At 39.2% G+C, this 14,417-nt stretch overlaps 1 protein-coding gene across 5 annotated transcripts in view; it reads right to left on the bottom strand.

Annotated features, from left to right (window-relative positions):
* LOC126190657 (cap-specific mRNA (nucleoside-2'-O-)-methyltransferase 2) overlaps nucleotides 1-14,417 on the bottom strand; it is a 306,338-nt gene that overhangs the window by 200,372 nt on the left and 91,549 nt on the right. For all 5 annotated transcript variants that reach the window (XM_049931092.1, XM_049931088.1, XM_049931090.1 and 2 more), the window contains one exon: nucleotides 8,972-9,133. In XM_049931092.1, coding sequence (XP_049787049.1) covers nucleotides 8,972-9,133 — 162 coding nt within the window. The remainder of the gene's footprint in view (nucleotides 1-8,971; nucleotides 9,134-14,417) is intronic.

Here is a 14,417-nt window from a genome sequence, read left to right as displayed (position 1 = left end):
CTTCACATTTTGTACCATTTACCTGCTTTTCTTCAGCAATAAATTAAATTGAGAATTATAGAGTAAAAAGTCAGATCACCTATTTCCATGGGAGAAAAACTGGGCATTCACACCTAAGAACAAGAACTGTACTGACAGATGATGTCCAGTCTTCATATGCAGGGAGTGATGGGCAACAACAATACAAACATAGTGAAATATTCATCTACACACACATACAATAGTATTTTGTAATTTCCGTACATTTCAGAACTGACATACACTCCTGGAAATGGAAAAAAGAACACAATGACACCGGTGTGTCAGACCCACCATACTTGCTCCGGACACTGCGAGAGGGCTGTACAAGCAATGATCACACGCATGGCACAGCGGACACACCAGGAACCGCGGTGTTGGCTGTCGAATGGCGCTAGCTGCGCAGCATTTGTGCACCGCCGCCGTCAGTGTCAGCCAGTTTGCCGTGGCATACGGATCTCCATCGCAGTCTTTAACACTGGTAGCATGCCGCAACAGCGTGGACGTGAACCGTATGTGCAGTTGACGGACTTTGAGCGAGGGCGTATAGTGGGCATGCGGGAGGCCGGGTGGACGTACCGCCGAATTGCTCAACACGTGGGGCGTGAGGTCTCCACAGTACATCGACGTTGTCGCCAGTGGTCGGCGGAAGGTGCACGTGCCCGTCGACCTGGGACCGGACCGCAGCGAGGCACGGATGCACGCCAAGACCGTAGGATCCTACGCAGTGCCGTAGGGGGCCGCACCGCCACTTCCCAGCAAATTAGGGACACTGTTGCTCCTGGGGTATCGGCGAGGACCATTCGCAACCGTCTCCATGAAGCTGGGCTACGGTCCCGCACACCGTTAGGCCGTCTTCCGCTCACGTCCCAACATCGTGCAGCCCGCCTCCAGTGGTGTCGCGACAGGCGTGAATGGAGGGACGAATGGAGACGTGTCATCTTCAGTGATGAGAGTCGCTTCTGCCTTGGTGCCAATGATGGTCGTATGCGTGTTTGGCGCCGTGCAGGTGAGCGCCACAATCAGGACTGCATACGACCGAGGCACACAGGGCCAACACCCGGCATCATGGTGTGGGGAGCGATCTCCTACACTGGCCGTACACCACTGGTGATCGTCGAGGGGACACTGAATAGTGCACGGTACATCCAAACCGTCATCGAACCCATCGTTCTACCATTCCTAGACCGGCAAGGGAACTTGCTGTTCCAACAGGACAATGCACGTCCGCATGTATCCCGTGCCACCCAACGTGCTCTAGAAGGTGTAAGTCAACTACCCTGGCCAGCAAGATCTCCGGATCTGTCCCCCATTGAGCATGTTTGGGACTGGATGAAGCGTCGTCTCACGCGGTCTGCACGTCCAGCACGAACGCTGGTCCAACTGAGGCGCCAGGTGGAAATGGCATGGCAAGCCGTTCCACAGGACTACATCCAGCATCTCTACGATCGTCTCCATGGGAGAATAGCAGCCTGCATTGCTGCGAAAGGTAGATATACACTGTACTAGTGCCGACATTGTGCATGCTCTGTTGCCTGTGTCTATGTGCCTGTGGTTCTGTCAGTGTGATCATGTGATGTATCTGACCCCAGGAATGTGTCAATAAAGTTTCCCCTTCCTGGGACAATGAATTCACGGTGTTCTTATTTCAATTTCCAGGAGTGTACAATGTCATTTAATAAATGAATACATGAACAACTGCAAGCCACTCATCAAGAGTTTAAACAAAGGCTGTGAAAGCCACTAGAGCATGGTGTTCATCCTGGATAATCCAATAGTCATGCACTGAAAATGCAGTTTAGTCCTTCCAATTTAAGTCTTAGAGCTGTTAATGTAATAATCTGTCTGGTAGCAGTGTTGGTATGAAAACATACACTTGGTGGTTCATAAATGTCACCAAATGGCTCTTATTTTGAAACATGTGCTATACTAATGGGAGGTGATATTTTTCCATATTGTACAGTGGCAATTGAAAGAACAAAGACTAGGGTTAATATCATTGACAACAAAATCATTTGATACAGAGTACAAAGTTATACAGGATATGGATGGAGGAAGAAATCACCCATATTCTTTACAAAATAGTATGGAATTCACATGAATTGATTTAAGGAAAGTGCAGATGCACATTAGTTGAAACATGATCAAAAGAGGATGAATTGTAAAGCAAGCAATAGAGCATGCAATGCAGTAGATACACTATATACAGCTACCCTCTCACAATTACCAAACTATTCCAACACCAGGAAAATTTATTTTCACAGTATTCTTTGACTCACAAAGTCAATTAACCTTTTCGTTGGCAAAATTATTGAGCAATTATTTTTAATTAAAGAAAAGCATATAGTAGTTAATAAATACATATATTAATCATACAGAATGTCAAATTTTCTGCAACTGTAAAAGGGAGGCCATACAATGAGATGCAAAATATTATTCCCACTGCCATAATTATGAGTTAAATGACAAAAGCAACATTTTCAATACATTTTAAATTTATTGGACAAATTTGCTTGTTTTGTTACTGTCATTTATTCATGCTTACTTGCTGTCAAATTTTCTAGAACATGAGTCTATGCAAAATAGTATTCGACAGCATGTACAAACACAAGTGTGCTTTTCTGCTGCTTCGGTACTACAATTTGCCACCTTCTGTACATTTCACCTAAAATAGGTTTGTGTTCCCCTACAGCCATTAGACTAACATCTTCAGTTACTCTACCCCTTTTGCCAGAAAAACAGATTTCTGGCTCATCTTTCCCTTGGTGGGATGATAGCAATTAGTTGCATGGCTAGACAAATTCTGTACATGAGCTGATCATGCTGTCCACTTCCTTTTCACTTATTTTTCATAGTATAGAGTTGTTTCTATGGTAACATCCACCAGGAAATAAAATATTTAGTGGCACCCTTAAACAGTGTGTCTCCCACGAGCATATATTTTCGTAGCTGTCCAAATTTATTGATTCCATCCATTATTTTATTATCCTGGCACGCCATCAGGACAGGAAATCCCTGTACTAGTAAAATCTTTCCATTCTTGTACTTCCTCTTCAGCAATGAAGTTCCTCTTAGGCCATTTTAGAGGGCACAGAAGTGACTGGACAGTTTCTCTCCACTCTGCAGCTCATTTCATCTGAAACTGGGGTTCGCCTCGTCAGTATGACATTTCTCTCCATAATTCAGAGTAAACCTTTCCTAATGATCTTGACAGTTCCACACATACACACACCCTTCTTCAAAAGTGTTGACATTAATTTCACAGAGGTAAGCAAATCAATCAAATATTTATTCTGTATTTCCTTCATTAGTTGCACCACAACCACTTCACACACAGTCATGTCGCTATTTGTTTTACACCTGTCGATGAAAGCAACAAGGTTCTTTACATATTGATTGAGTGCACTGACAATCACCAGACTTTGTAGCCTCATTTTAATAGCTTTATTAGCACATATCATTTCTTTGATGATCTTCTTTTGACAGGAATCATCAATTCATCTACTTACATAGATGATGAGGGAACACAGTTGTTCTTCTAGTTCTGCAAAAGCTTTTCAATCTATGGCCGCAGTTTATGCAATTTGTCATATTCTTCATGATTTCTACACTTCGCAGTTACATTGATATTGCATGAATATTCTCTACAAACTTTTTAAACCTTTGCCTTGTCACTGAATCAGCAACTCATCTATAAGTGTGGTTTGGTAAGTACGGGAAAAAATAAGAAAAATGTTTATTTTGTAAACGACTCACCTCATTTCTCCTTTGAGGGATATACAATTGGTCCAGCGATCCTCCAGCTTCTTCACTGCATTGGAAAAAAGGTTCCATAAAACTCGGCAAAATTCTCGTTCACTGCAATTATCACTTTCTCACCTGATGAAAATTTCTTTCCAGCAAGCCAAAGTTCCAAGTTAGGGAACAGGAAGTCTAGTGAGTAGGGTAGATGAAAACAAAATCAAAGCCCAATTCATGCACTTTCACCACTGTTATTGCTGATTTGTGGGACAGTGGATTATCCTAATGAAAGACCACATTTTTGTGGGCCGATCTTGGTCTTTCTTCAACCAATGTTACATTCAAACAATCCAACAATGAAATCAAATAGAGCCCAGTTGTGGTTCTGCCTTTCTCCAACTAATCCATGAGAACTGTTCCTTGGGAACACCAAAAAACAATGGCCATCACCTTACCAGCCGACAAAATGGTCTCTGCCTTCTTCGGTGCACTTTCGCCAGCCTTTGTCCATTGTTTTCACTGCTGGTTTGACTGGTGTGTAATGATGGATCCAGGTTTCATGATCAGTCACAAATCAGTACAAAAGATCTTGCACATCACAATTAAACATTGCCAGACACTGTGTTGAAAACTTGTGCCAGATGCATTTTTGGTCAACTGCGAGCAGTCGTGACGCCCATCTTGCACACGGCTTCTTCATAACCAGTTCTACATGCAGGATATTATGCACTCAATTTGTCAATGGTTTCCTTTGTGGTGACCTCAATTGGATGGCCAGAGCGCACTTCGCCTTTGGTGCTTGTCCGAACATATTTAAATTCATTAACTCACAAGTAAATAGACTTCAATGATTGTATGAAAATGTTTAATAACAGCATGTAAACTTAGTTTTCTCCATTTTCACTTGCAGTCAACACACTGACCAATCCAGATGGCTGTTGACAATGAACTGTATGCTGTATATTGTTGAAATTCTTTATATGATCCTTGGAATAATCATGCTCACCAACTATGATGGTGCAAAAAATGTTTCATTCTTTCATTCAAATTTACAAACATCAAACCATCCTCATACTCTCAAAACTTAAAAAAATAAAGCAAGCAGAAGTTGTTGATTGCCCATTACAGTGAAGAATTCTATAAAAATTTTAATAAATAGTTGTGTTCACCACGGTTTTTGGTCAGCTTCTGCTACTATGATTTTGTTTTATACACAAGTTTCTTTATTTACAATTTTGATATATCTTTCCTTCTTGCTTGTAAATATTCTTCAAATTATCAAAGTAAGAACAGTCTGTGTTCCATTCTTCTTCATTTTCATTTACCACTGTATCGCTACTCGCATTTGTAAGAAGCACAAATGATTCAGTGTCATGTTCTCACCAGGTGTCTTGCTCCAGCAAATAGAATTTGAATCACCAATGAATGCGTAATCTTAAACATTCAGTCCATTGGCGGCAGCTTCATCTCCTGTTTCCGAATCACTTTTTTAATGCAATGAAACAAATAGACTATAAATTTCTTCAACATGTTTAGGATTATAGAGATCTAGAGAATGAGCCACTCGAAAGGAAAGGAATGCAAAAGATAAAGAATGGACGATAAATTCAAGGTAAGCAAGGTTTAGTTTGGTACAATAAATGTGAAATTATTTAATAATATACTGATCCGTGTATTATTTCCAAAATCTATCGAGTTAAATATCTCAAATAAATGTACCAAAAAAACATTCATTCTAGAGACGTGAAAAAAAATATGTTACCAAAAAGGTAGTGGGATGGATACTCCCCGCCATAAAAATCAAGTACTGAAAATAAAACACATTTTACAACAGGGGACACCAAATAATAAAATACCACAAAAAAATCAAAACAACCTTAGACTAAAGAGCTGAGAAGAAACACACAAAATGTCATGATAATGGCACTCAGAAGCTCCTCTACAGACCAATACTTGGTGAAACAATGCTTCTATGATATCATACAGCTAAAATAGTGGGATCTTCAGATTGGAAATGGTACCCTGTACTGTTCATAAGGCGGTAGCGCCATAAATAGGTTGGAACAACATATGCCGCAGTGCCTGCTCCAACTTTCTTGAAGTGAAAAGCATGTTTCCCACAGCCCACGAAAGGATTAATGGGACACATCTTGACAATGAGAGAAGGGCAAACCTTTGTTCCATAACCAAAACTTTTTCATACTGATTATTTACAGAGGATAGGCAAAATAATGTGAACAGAGGTAGTAATGGGATGGTTATGTTTGGCGGTCAACAACGCAGGTAAGGCACGTGTCCCACTGGACAGTACGTGTTCAGTACAACTAGGCATCAGTGTAGGTTGTTCACGACTAATGCATACTTCGCATTTGCATTTAGAGGCCAAGTTCAACGTACAATGGAAGACCTAACAGAGTTCCAAAGAGGGCAGATTGTAGGGGCCTGATCAGCTGGAGCATCAGTAACCAATACAGCCAACTTATTCAATGTTTCACAAGCAACTGTTGTTTCAACAATCATGACAGGCTACACAAAATGTGGAAAGATGTCATCGTGTAAATGTAACAGTGGGCACAAATCAAAACTAAATGACAAGAGATTGTCGTATGCTAATACAAATTGTGTCAAAACAACACAAAACTATGGTGGCTAAAGTGACTGCATAGCTCATTCATGGACGAGCTGCTATTCCAAAACCATCTGAGATGACAACCAATGCAAAGAAGCATAAAACATGGTGTCATTAGAATAAATCCTGGATGGCTGATCAGTGGAAACATGTCCTATGGTCCGGGGAGTCAACATTTTCGTTACTTCAAACATCAGGCCGGGTTTACATCTCGAGAATGGCAAAAGAAGCCTACAATCCTGATTGCTTGATTTCAATGGTTAAGCATATAGGTGGAAGTGTGATGGTATGGGCAGCCATATTATGGTATTCTGCTGGTCCCATCACTACCCTCAAAGGCTGTGTTACAGCCAGTGATTATGTAAACATTTTAGGTGATCAGGTGCACCCCATGATTCAAATATTGTTCCCAACAATGATGTCACATTTCAGGATGATAAAGCCCCCATTCACACAGCCAGGACAGTACAATCACGGTATGAGGAGCATGCAACTGAACTGCAGGGTCTGCCGTGGCCAGCACAGTCCCCGCACTTGACATTATCGAACCCTTGTGGTGCTGGCGCGCAGACTCTGGAGCAGATTTCTGCCTCCCCTGTCGCTACAGGAGTTGGAAGAGGTTCTGATCGAAGAGTGGCATAGCATTCCACTGAAGACTTTATAATCATTATACGCTAGTATTCTAAGAATAATTTCAGCTGTAGTACAAGCAAATAGGTGTCCAACCCCTTATTAATAAACCATTCCCAAGTACATACAGGTGTTCACGCTATTTTGTCAATCCCCTGTATGTGCTATATTACAAAAAGTGATCAGAACATATGTTGAAAACTGCTAATATTTCTCCACCTCATTAATTCCATGTGCACTGAAGAATGATCTGCAAATTATTGGTTTATGGCACTGATGAAAAATGAGGCTGTGATTGAGGCAGCCAAGCAATGGCTGCATCCAATAGGCAAAATAATTATGAACCAGATACAAAAATATGGTACATAAACATGCAAGGTAGGTTTATAAACTCTGAAGCTGATTATATAAAAATATGTAATTCCTCTGTCATAAACAAATCTTGAAGAAAAACTACACAAAAAGCCTGACAGAGCACAAAATTAATAGATAAGACTGGCTCCCCAGGGCAATTTACCATTTCTCAGCATATTAACAAAGGACAGCTGTGGGAAACATTATTATCACAGAGTGTTTGACATATCAACTAAGGTCTCCAATGAGTAGCCATGTTCAGGTAATTAGGAAGGCAAACAGGAGTAAAATATCTCCCTTTGACAGTGGCAAAGAACAATCTCATTAGAGCAAGAAATTTTATATAAGATACATTTGAGTTCTTGTGTCTTACTTTGGACATACAATAGCACTCTTAAACAGCTTTAGTCCTTACTATTCACAATAAGATAACAATCTTTGTTGCAAATACTCCAAAGAAATACATAACAACTCTCCTGTAACAACTCTACATTTCCTACTTTTTATCATGGCTTATTAAAAGTTCATAAAAGAAATTGCAACACTCAGACTTGCATACTATATAGGTGGTAATGTAGGATGGTGAGCTGGAAACTAATGCCTCCGAATTTTTTATGTGAAAACTTTTAGAGCTTTTTAAATAAAACAAACTTTATTCACATTCTGCACCTTTACTCTCCATATCTACATATTTATTTCTCAACATAGTCTGCCTGGCAACGGGCACATTTTCCAGTCGAGAGACCAGCTAGCTGTTACCGTCACTGTAGAATGTTTCACTCTGTTGCCATAGCCACAACCTCACCTCTGCTTGCACTGCTTCATGCTTCATCACTATCAAAGTGCAGTCCTTGAATGTGTTCTTCAAGTTTTGGAAACAGACGAGAATTAAATGGGGCAAAGTCAGGATTACATGGAGGATGGCTGATGACAGTGAACCCAACATGTCGGAATGTTGAAGACGTCACAACGATTACTCCACATGTGAACGAATTCTTCAAACGCGAAACTCAATTAGAGCATGCTGTTTCTCAGGCACATATACAGTTATGTTACATACTGCCATGTTACACACAACAATTCAAAGTCCTCCAGCAGCAGAGGGTCGCAAGTATGCAGACATGAACAATAAAAATTTAGAATGTTAATAACATTCGTTTTATTCAAAAAGCTTTAAGAGTTTTCACATAAAAATTCGAAGGAATTACTTTTCTGCATGGCCTCGCAGATGGGTAAAAAAGTAATAGTTGTGTTTGAAAGACACTATAGAAGGAATTCACGAAGTACTCCTTTACTTTTATAAACTCGTCACTGTTTCTAATAAAAACATGTAAACAGGTAAAACACTACGAGGCAAATGACACAAACCCCATTAGGTCATCAACAAACTTTTCTTAAATTACTACTATTCAAAATTTTATATTTGTTTGGCTTGGTACCAAACAGTAAACTATACACTAATTCTGTACAGCACCAAAATTAAAACTGTCACAGAAGTCCCTAAAATACTTAAATTGCATTGCATTTAACTAGCAAATGTGATGATGGACATCTAAATTTCTTGTGCAAACAAATAGCTATAGTAAGAAAGCAGTATACCTGTGTAACAAATTCTGCCTGGCATCGATTCTTAACAGCTTTAAGAATATATGCTGCCATGTTCATAGCCCTAGTATGCTTGTGCCACTCCCCCAGATTGTAATCATTCAACTTGCTTTTCACAGCATTCAGTGCTTCTTTCATGTGCTGCAGACGGTCTTCCTTTAAATAAATGATAGATCACATTGGTAAAAAACATAAACGTGAATGTACTGTTTGAGTTACAATAATGGGTATGAAACTGTCAACTCAGTTTTGAACACAAAAGCCTGTGTAGATCTGCTGTAAAAGGCAGAAGCCAACATAATACAACTGCAAAGACATGAAGTCACCCCAGTTTAGTTTACAAGTAATGGGCTAAGATTCAAGGACGTTTTCTACACAACAATGTAAGTAATCTGAAGTTTGCAGTCTGAAGCATAAACTCTGCTGTTATGATACAAATAAAATAACAAAAATACAGCTAAAAATCCATAACACTTCGGTTGACAGATCACTGATGAAATAAAGATGAGACAACTACCTTAGAAACACATTAATATCTGCTGGAAATCTACGTAAGTCAAATCTTGGTAGCAGCTATAGCTTGGTTAAAGTAAAATTCATATTCAACCTTTGACATGAATAGTCTAATTGGGATTATGTGCATATACACATGGTTTTAATGTTTTAACTTACTTTTACTGCACTGAAGAGGTCCACACAGCGATCAAAATTGGATTTGCAATAGACATTATTTGTCACTGATTGCTGTAGCCTTTACTACATTAAATAAATACAGTTGCTGGGTACATCTGCTTCCACATGGAACCAGTCAACCTGATAATCACAGGATCATCGACACCAACATCACTGATCTTCAGGAAAGAGTGTGATCAAGTATTCAACACTTAAATGTCTGAAGCATGTGTGTAGCTCTCAGGCTATAAGTGCTTAAACGTAAAATCAGAAAATTCTTTCTGTCTCTCTTACTCTAGTGTTAGAAGCATGGCAAACTTCAAAGATAAAATACAACTTTTAAACAATCACATTTTTGACAATCTGGAATCCACATACGGCAGGGGAGGGTTCTACAACTTAAAGAGTTATTAATATATAGAGCAAAATACCTTAATGTTCACTTTCGAAATCCAAAATTAATCGCATTCTTCTAAAATAAGATGGTTGCCCAAGGTCCTCTCAAAACTTTGTTGAGGGATAAAGGGGTATGCAGGCAAAAGTAAATATGATCACATTTTATGTGCTATCTTACAATAAGGAGGTGCCATCAGTGAGTCTTAGCCTAAATGCTGGCCAAATGCCAAATTTTACAGTTTAATAATCTAAGTGGTGGATTGCCTCTTTTACATTTTAAGTGTGGTATGGGCGCAAGTGACCATTTATGTCTTCCGTCAGCTTCTATTTTGTGCCTCCACTATCAATCCAGATTTCAAAATTAGCCTTCCCATGTGTTCTGGAAGTTGCTTTTTGACACTGTACTCAGTATCTCTCTTCTACTGCCATAAGGTCATCTTATAAGTGATACAAATGGTAACCTGTTTTCTGGCTTCATAACTACTGGATCAGCCCAACATAACTGTTTCTTTTTCATTGCCTCCACAATACTGTGGTATTCATGCAGCATCTGAAATTCTTCGTTCTATACGCTATATATCCATAATTGTACTAGGAGTGCACAAACGTCCCAAACAACTGGGGCAGACAAATTATGTCCATTTCACAAGCACTGTGCTCGCACATTACTAACTGTTTTGACATGCTTTGCACTCAGCTCACCCAGCTGTGACAGCCAGATAACCTTCAAAAACAATGCTGAGAAGCATCACCAGTTCTTTAAAAGTTTACATGCTGTCTCTCACTTTCAATTCCAGCAGATTAAAAACAGTATGTGAACTGTTAAAGAAGGCATTTACCATTATTCCCAGCAGGAAATTGAAAACTGGTCTTTTCTACCCACTCCTTCTGACCTCACACTGTTAACTGTGACTGAACAAATAGTTGCTGGGAAGTTTAAAGAAGAGCATACAATTGAAAAAAGAAGAGCATACAATTGAAATTACACTTTTAACAAGATACTATATGTTGCAGCTTATTTTATAAGGACCTGTAGACCTTTCACTACCTGAGATAGTACTGAATCCAGCTACCACATTGAGAAAATTAAGTTTTTGACTTCATCATTTGTCTCAACTGTTGATCTCAGTGATTGCTCAAATGTAGTTGGAACCTGGTGTGTGGGAGCAGTGCTTCAAACAAATTGCTCTGGTGTTGTTTGCATAATGTCTCCTTTTGGAGATTTAGAGACTCCCATTCCTCACCATACCTTTAGCAGACCACCTTGTATCCTTCCAAGATCCCCCCCCCCCCCCTACCCCTGTCCACTTGGTTTCCTGTACAACCAAAGGTTGATTGGAATCATTTACAACTTACTAAATATCTGAAATGGTATTTTCTTGCTTGCAAAGCAGCATAACAAAAGGCTGATGGTAGAGGAAAACCTTACAACAGTTCCGGAGCTATATCGCATGTTCAGTATACAAACATTCTCTGAGACGGGGAGGGGGGGGGGGGGGGCGAAAAAAAAAGTTAATAATAATAATATAATGCCGAGTCCAGTGGTAAAGGGACCCATTGCATACGGTGTCTATCAAAATCTCCATGACAATTTTTGTTTAGAGCAACATTTTGAAGCATGTGCGATTGAGTATTCTGTAATTCTATCCTCTTAATTGTAGCAGTATATAGGGCACCTTCAGGCAATCTTGACTTCTTTTTGAAGCAGTTTGACTCGCTCTCGCTTCATCTATGTCATGTACTTGGAGATTTCAATATCAACTTCCTAACACACACAGTAGTGGGAACTCAGATCTGGAAAATTTTATGTACAGCTACAACCTTGTCCCAGTGGTCAACTTTTCCATCAGAGTTAACTTCTAGTTCAAGCATCCTAATAGACAACATATTTGCAGACCAAGGAAATCCAGGCAGTATCACCATTAATAAAATACTGGAATGAGATTTTTCACTCTGCAGCGGAGAGTGTGCTGATATGAAACTTCCTGGCAAATTAAACCTGTGTGCCGGACCGAGACTCAAACTTGGGACCTTTGCCGAAAAGATATGTCAACTATTGAAGTAATATTTTCATTCACAGCCGACATATTGAAACGCCTTCATAAAAAAATGAAGCCAGTCAGGATCTCTCTAAGGCTTTCGGTTGTGTGGATCACAAAATACTGGTCGACAAAGCAAGCCACTATGGTATCAGAGAGGCAGTGGGAAACTGGCTACGTAGCCAGTTTCCTACTGCCCCTTTGATGCCATAGTGGCCTGTCAACCAATATTTTGTGATCCACACAATTGAAAGCCTTAGAGAGATCCTGACTGGCTTCACTTTTTTCTGAAGGCATTTCAATATGTGAGCTGTGAATGAAAATATTACTTCAGTAGTTGACATATCTTTTTGGAAAGCCAACTATCACTGATTATGTTAAAATTTTTGAAGTGCCTCACAATTCTGGAATGCAGTAATTTTTCACAAACTTTTGCAAAAATGGCCAAAAGAGAGGTGGGACAGTAAACAGTGAGATTTTGTGTCTCCATTCTTGTGGAGTGGCTTCAATATGGCAAATGTCATTCCATCCTATCTGAATGATAGGAAGCAAAAGTTAGTTCCTGATAAGAGCAGCACATCAGGGCAGAAGGTGGAGTCTAACTGGGGCACTGTATTCCATGAAGTCCCTCAGGGATCAGCCCTCAGTTCACTACTGTTTCTCATTTATATAAATGACCTACCTTTGTCATACACAACATGCAAGTTTATTATGTTTGCCAATGTTACTATCATTGTGATACCCAATAAACAGTTCACTGACATAGAAGCTGAAGTCAATCAATTACTTTCAGAACTCTTAATTTGGTTCAGAGTAAAGCCACTAAACACTTCATCTTTGCTCATGAAGTCCCACAAGAGATTCCTATTTTACATACAGTCAGCAAATACAAAGAGTACATTGTACCAAATTCGCAGGCTCCTCGTAGACAGTAGGGACAGCAGGGTACATCATATTCCCGAAACCATAAAATGTTTGTCCTCCACTACTTTTGCCATTAGGACAATCTCACAAATCTGAGATGTCAGTGTCACAAAATCTATTTATTTTGGGTACTTCCACTCAGTCATGTGCTATGGAATTATTTTCTTGGGAAATTAACCTTCATAAAAAAAAAAAAAGAAAAAAAATTAAAAAAAATATATCTTGGAACAGAAAAAGGTGGTCTGAATAATGTGCACAGCCAAGAACCTCCTGCTGTAATCTGTTCAAGACGCTTGGTGTACTTATTATTACATCCCAATATATTTGTTTATGAGTTTCATGATTGGCAACCAATCCCATTATCAAATCAATTAAATGTTCCATGATCACAACATGAAGAGGAAGACTGACCTCCAGTGTGAGATAAAAAATCTAACTCGGGTGCAGAAAGGTGTACAGTACTCCAGTGATTAAATTTTTAATTTACTGCCAAACTACATCAAATTCCTATGTAGTTACAAAGCGTTATTTAAAAATAAACTGAAGATACATTTACTTGTAAAGCCTTTTATTCATTAGATGAAGTTTTTAATTAAGAAGCATAAAATTTGGATACATATATTCAGTGCATGTTTGACAGGTTTTAAACAACACGTGTTAATCCTTGTTACTTTGCTTATTTCTTCTGATGTAGTTTTAAATTATGTACGTTCCCCACTACTGTTTTTGTAAAATAACTTATTTTTTCTGATGTAATATTATATTACGTACTTATGTCCTATGTCTGCTTTTGTAAAGTGACTATTATGTTCTATGCAAGAACATTTGCATGTTCATAAAGTTGTTAAACATCCTAGCGCTTGACGCGCATTAAAGGATCTAAGGAATATGTATAAATAAACAGAAAAGAATTGGGAGGGTGTGATGAGATTAGTGGGGGTCTCTCGGTCAATTTATTCATGAGGGGGCACAGTCAGTTATATTATGATGCACTTATGTTGTTACAGTGCTTTGTATGATGAGGGGGAGAGAAGAGGACAGGTTTGTATATCTACAAAGATGGCTACTCCCCTGAAAGCCCTCTTCCCATTGAAGTCATATTTTCTGTCAAGAGGGTAACATAGCAGTAAAAGAGCATGAAGTGATTTGAAATGTTGTGCTACCACATACAAACACAATGGTTTAAGCCGCATTATCAGTTTTACTCCCCTGACATTAATCCCGAACTCATTTGTAGTCTGCTTTAATATATGAAACACCTTACAAGCATTTTCTTCTACCCCCACCATACTTTCTTACTTTTTCACTAAAGTGAAATAAGAGTGCTTATGAGGGGGCTTACCAATTCTCTCATGTAAACTTTACTGTCCTTATTAAAGCATATACCTCCCTTTGGCATCACCATCCAT

Source organism: Schistocerca cancellata, chromosome 6 (assembly GCF_023864275.1).
Source record: "Schistocerca cancellata isolate TAMUIC-IGC-003103 chromosome 6, iqSchCanc2.1, whole genome shotgun sequence".
NCBI classification, from domain to species: Eukaryota; Metazoa; Arthropoda; class Insecta; order Orthoptera; family Acrididae; genus Schistocerca; species Schistocerca cancellata.
This window is presented reverse-complemented; position numbering and strand designations above follow the sequence as displayed.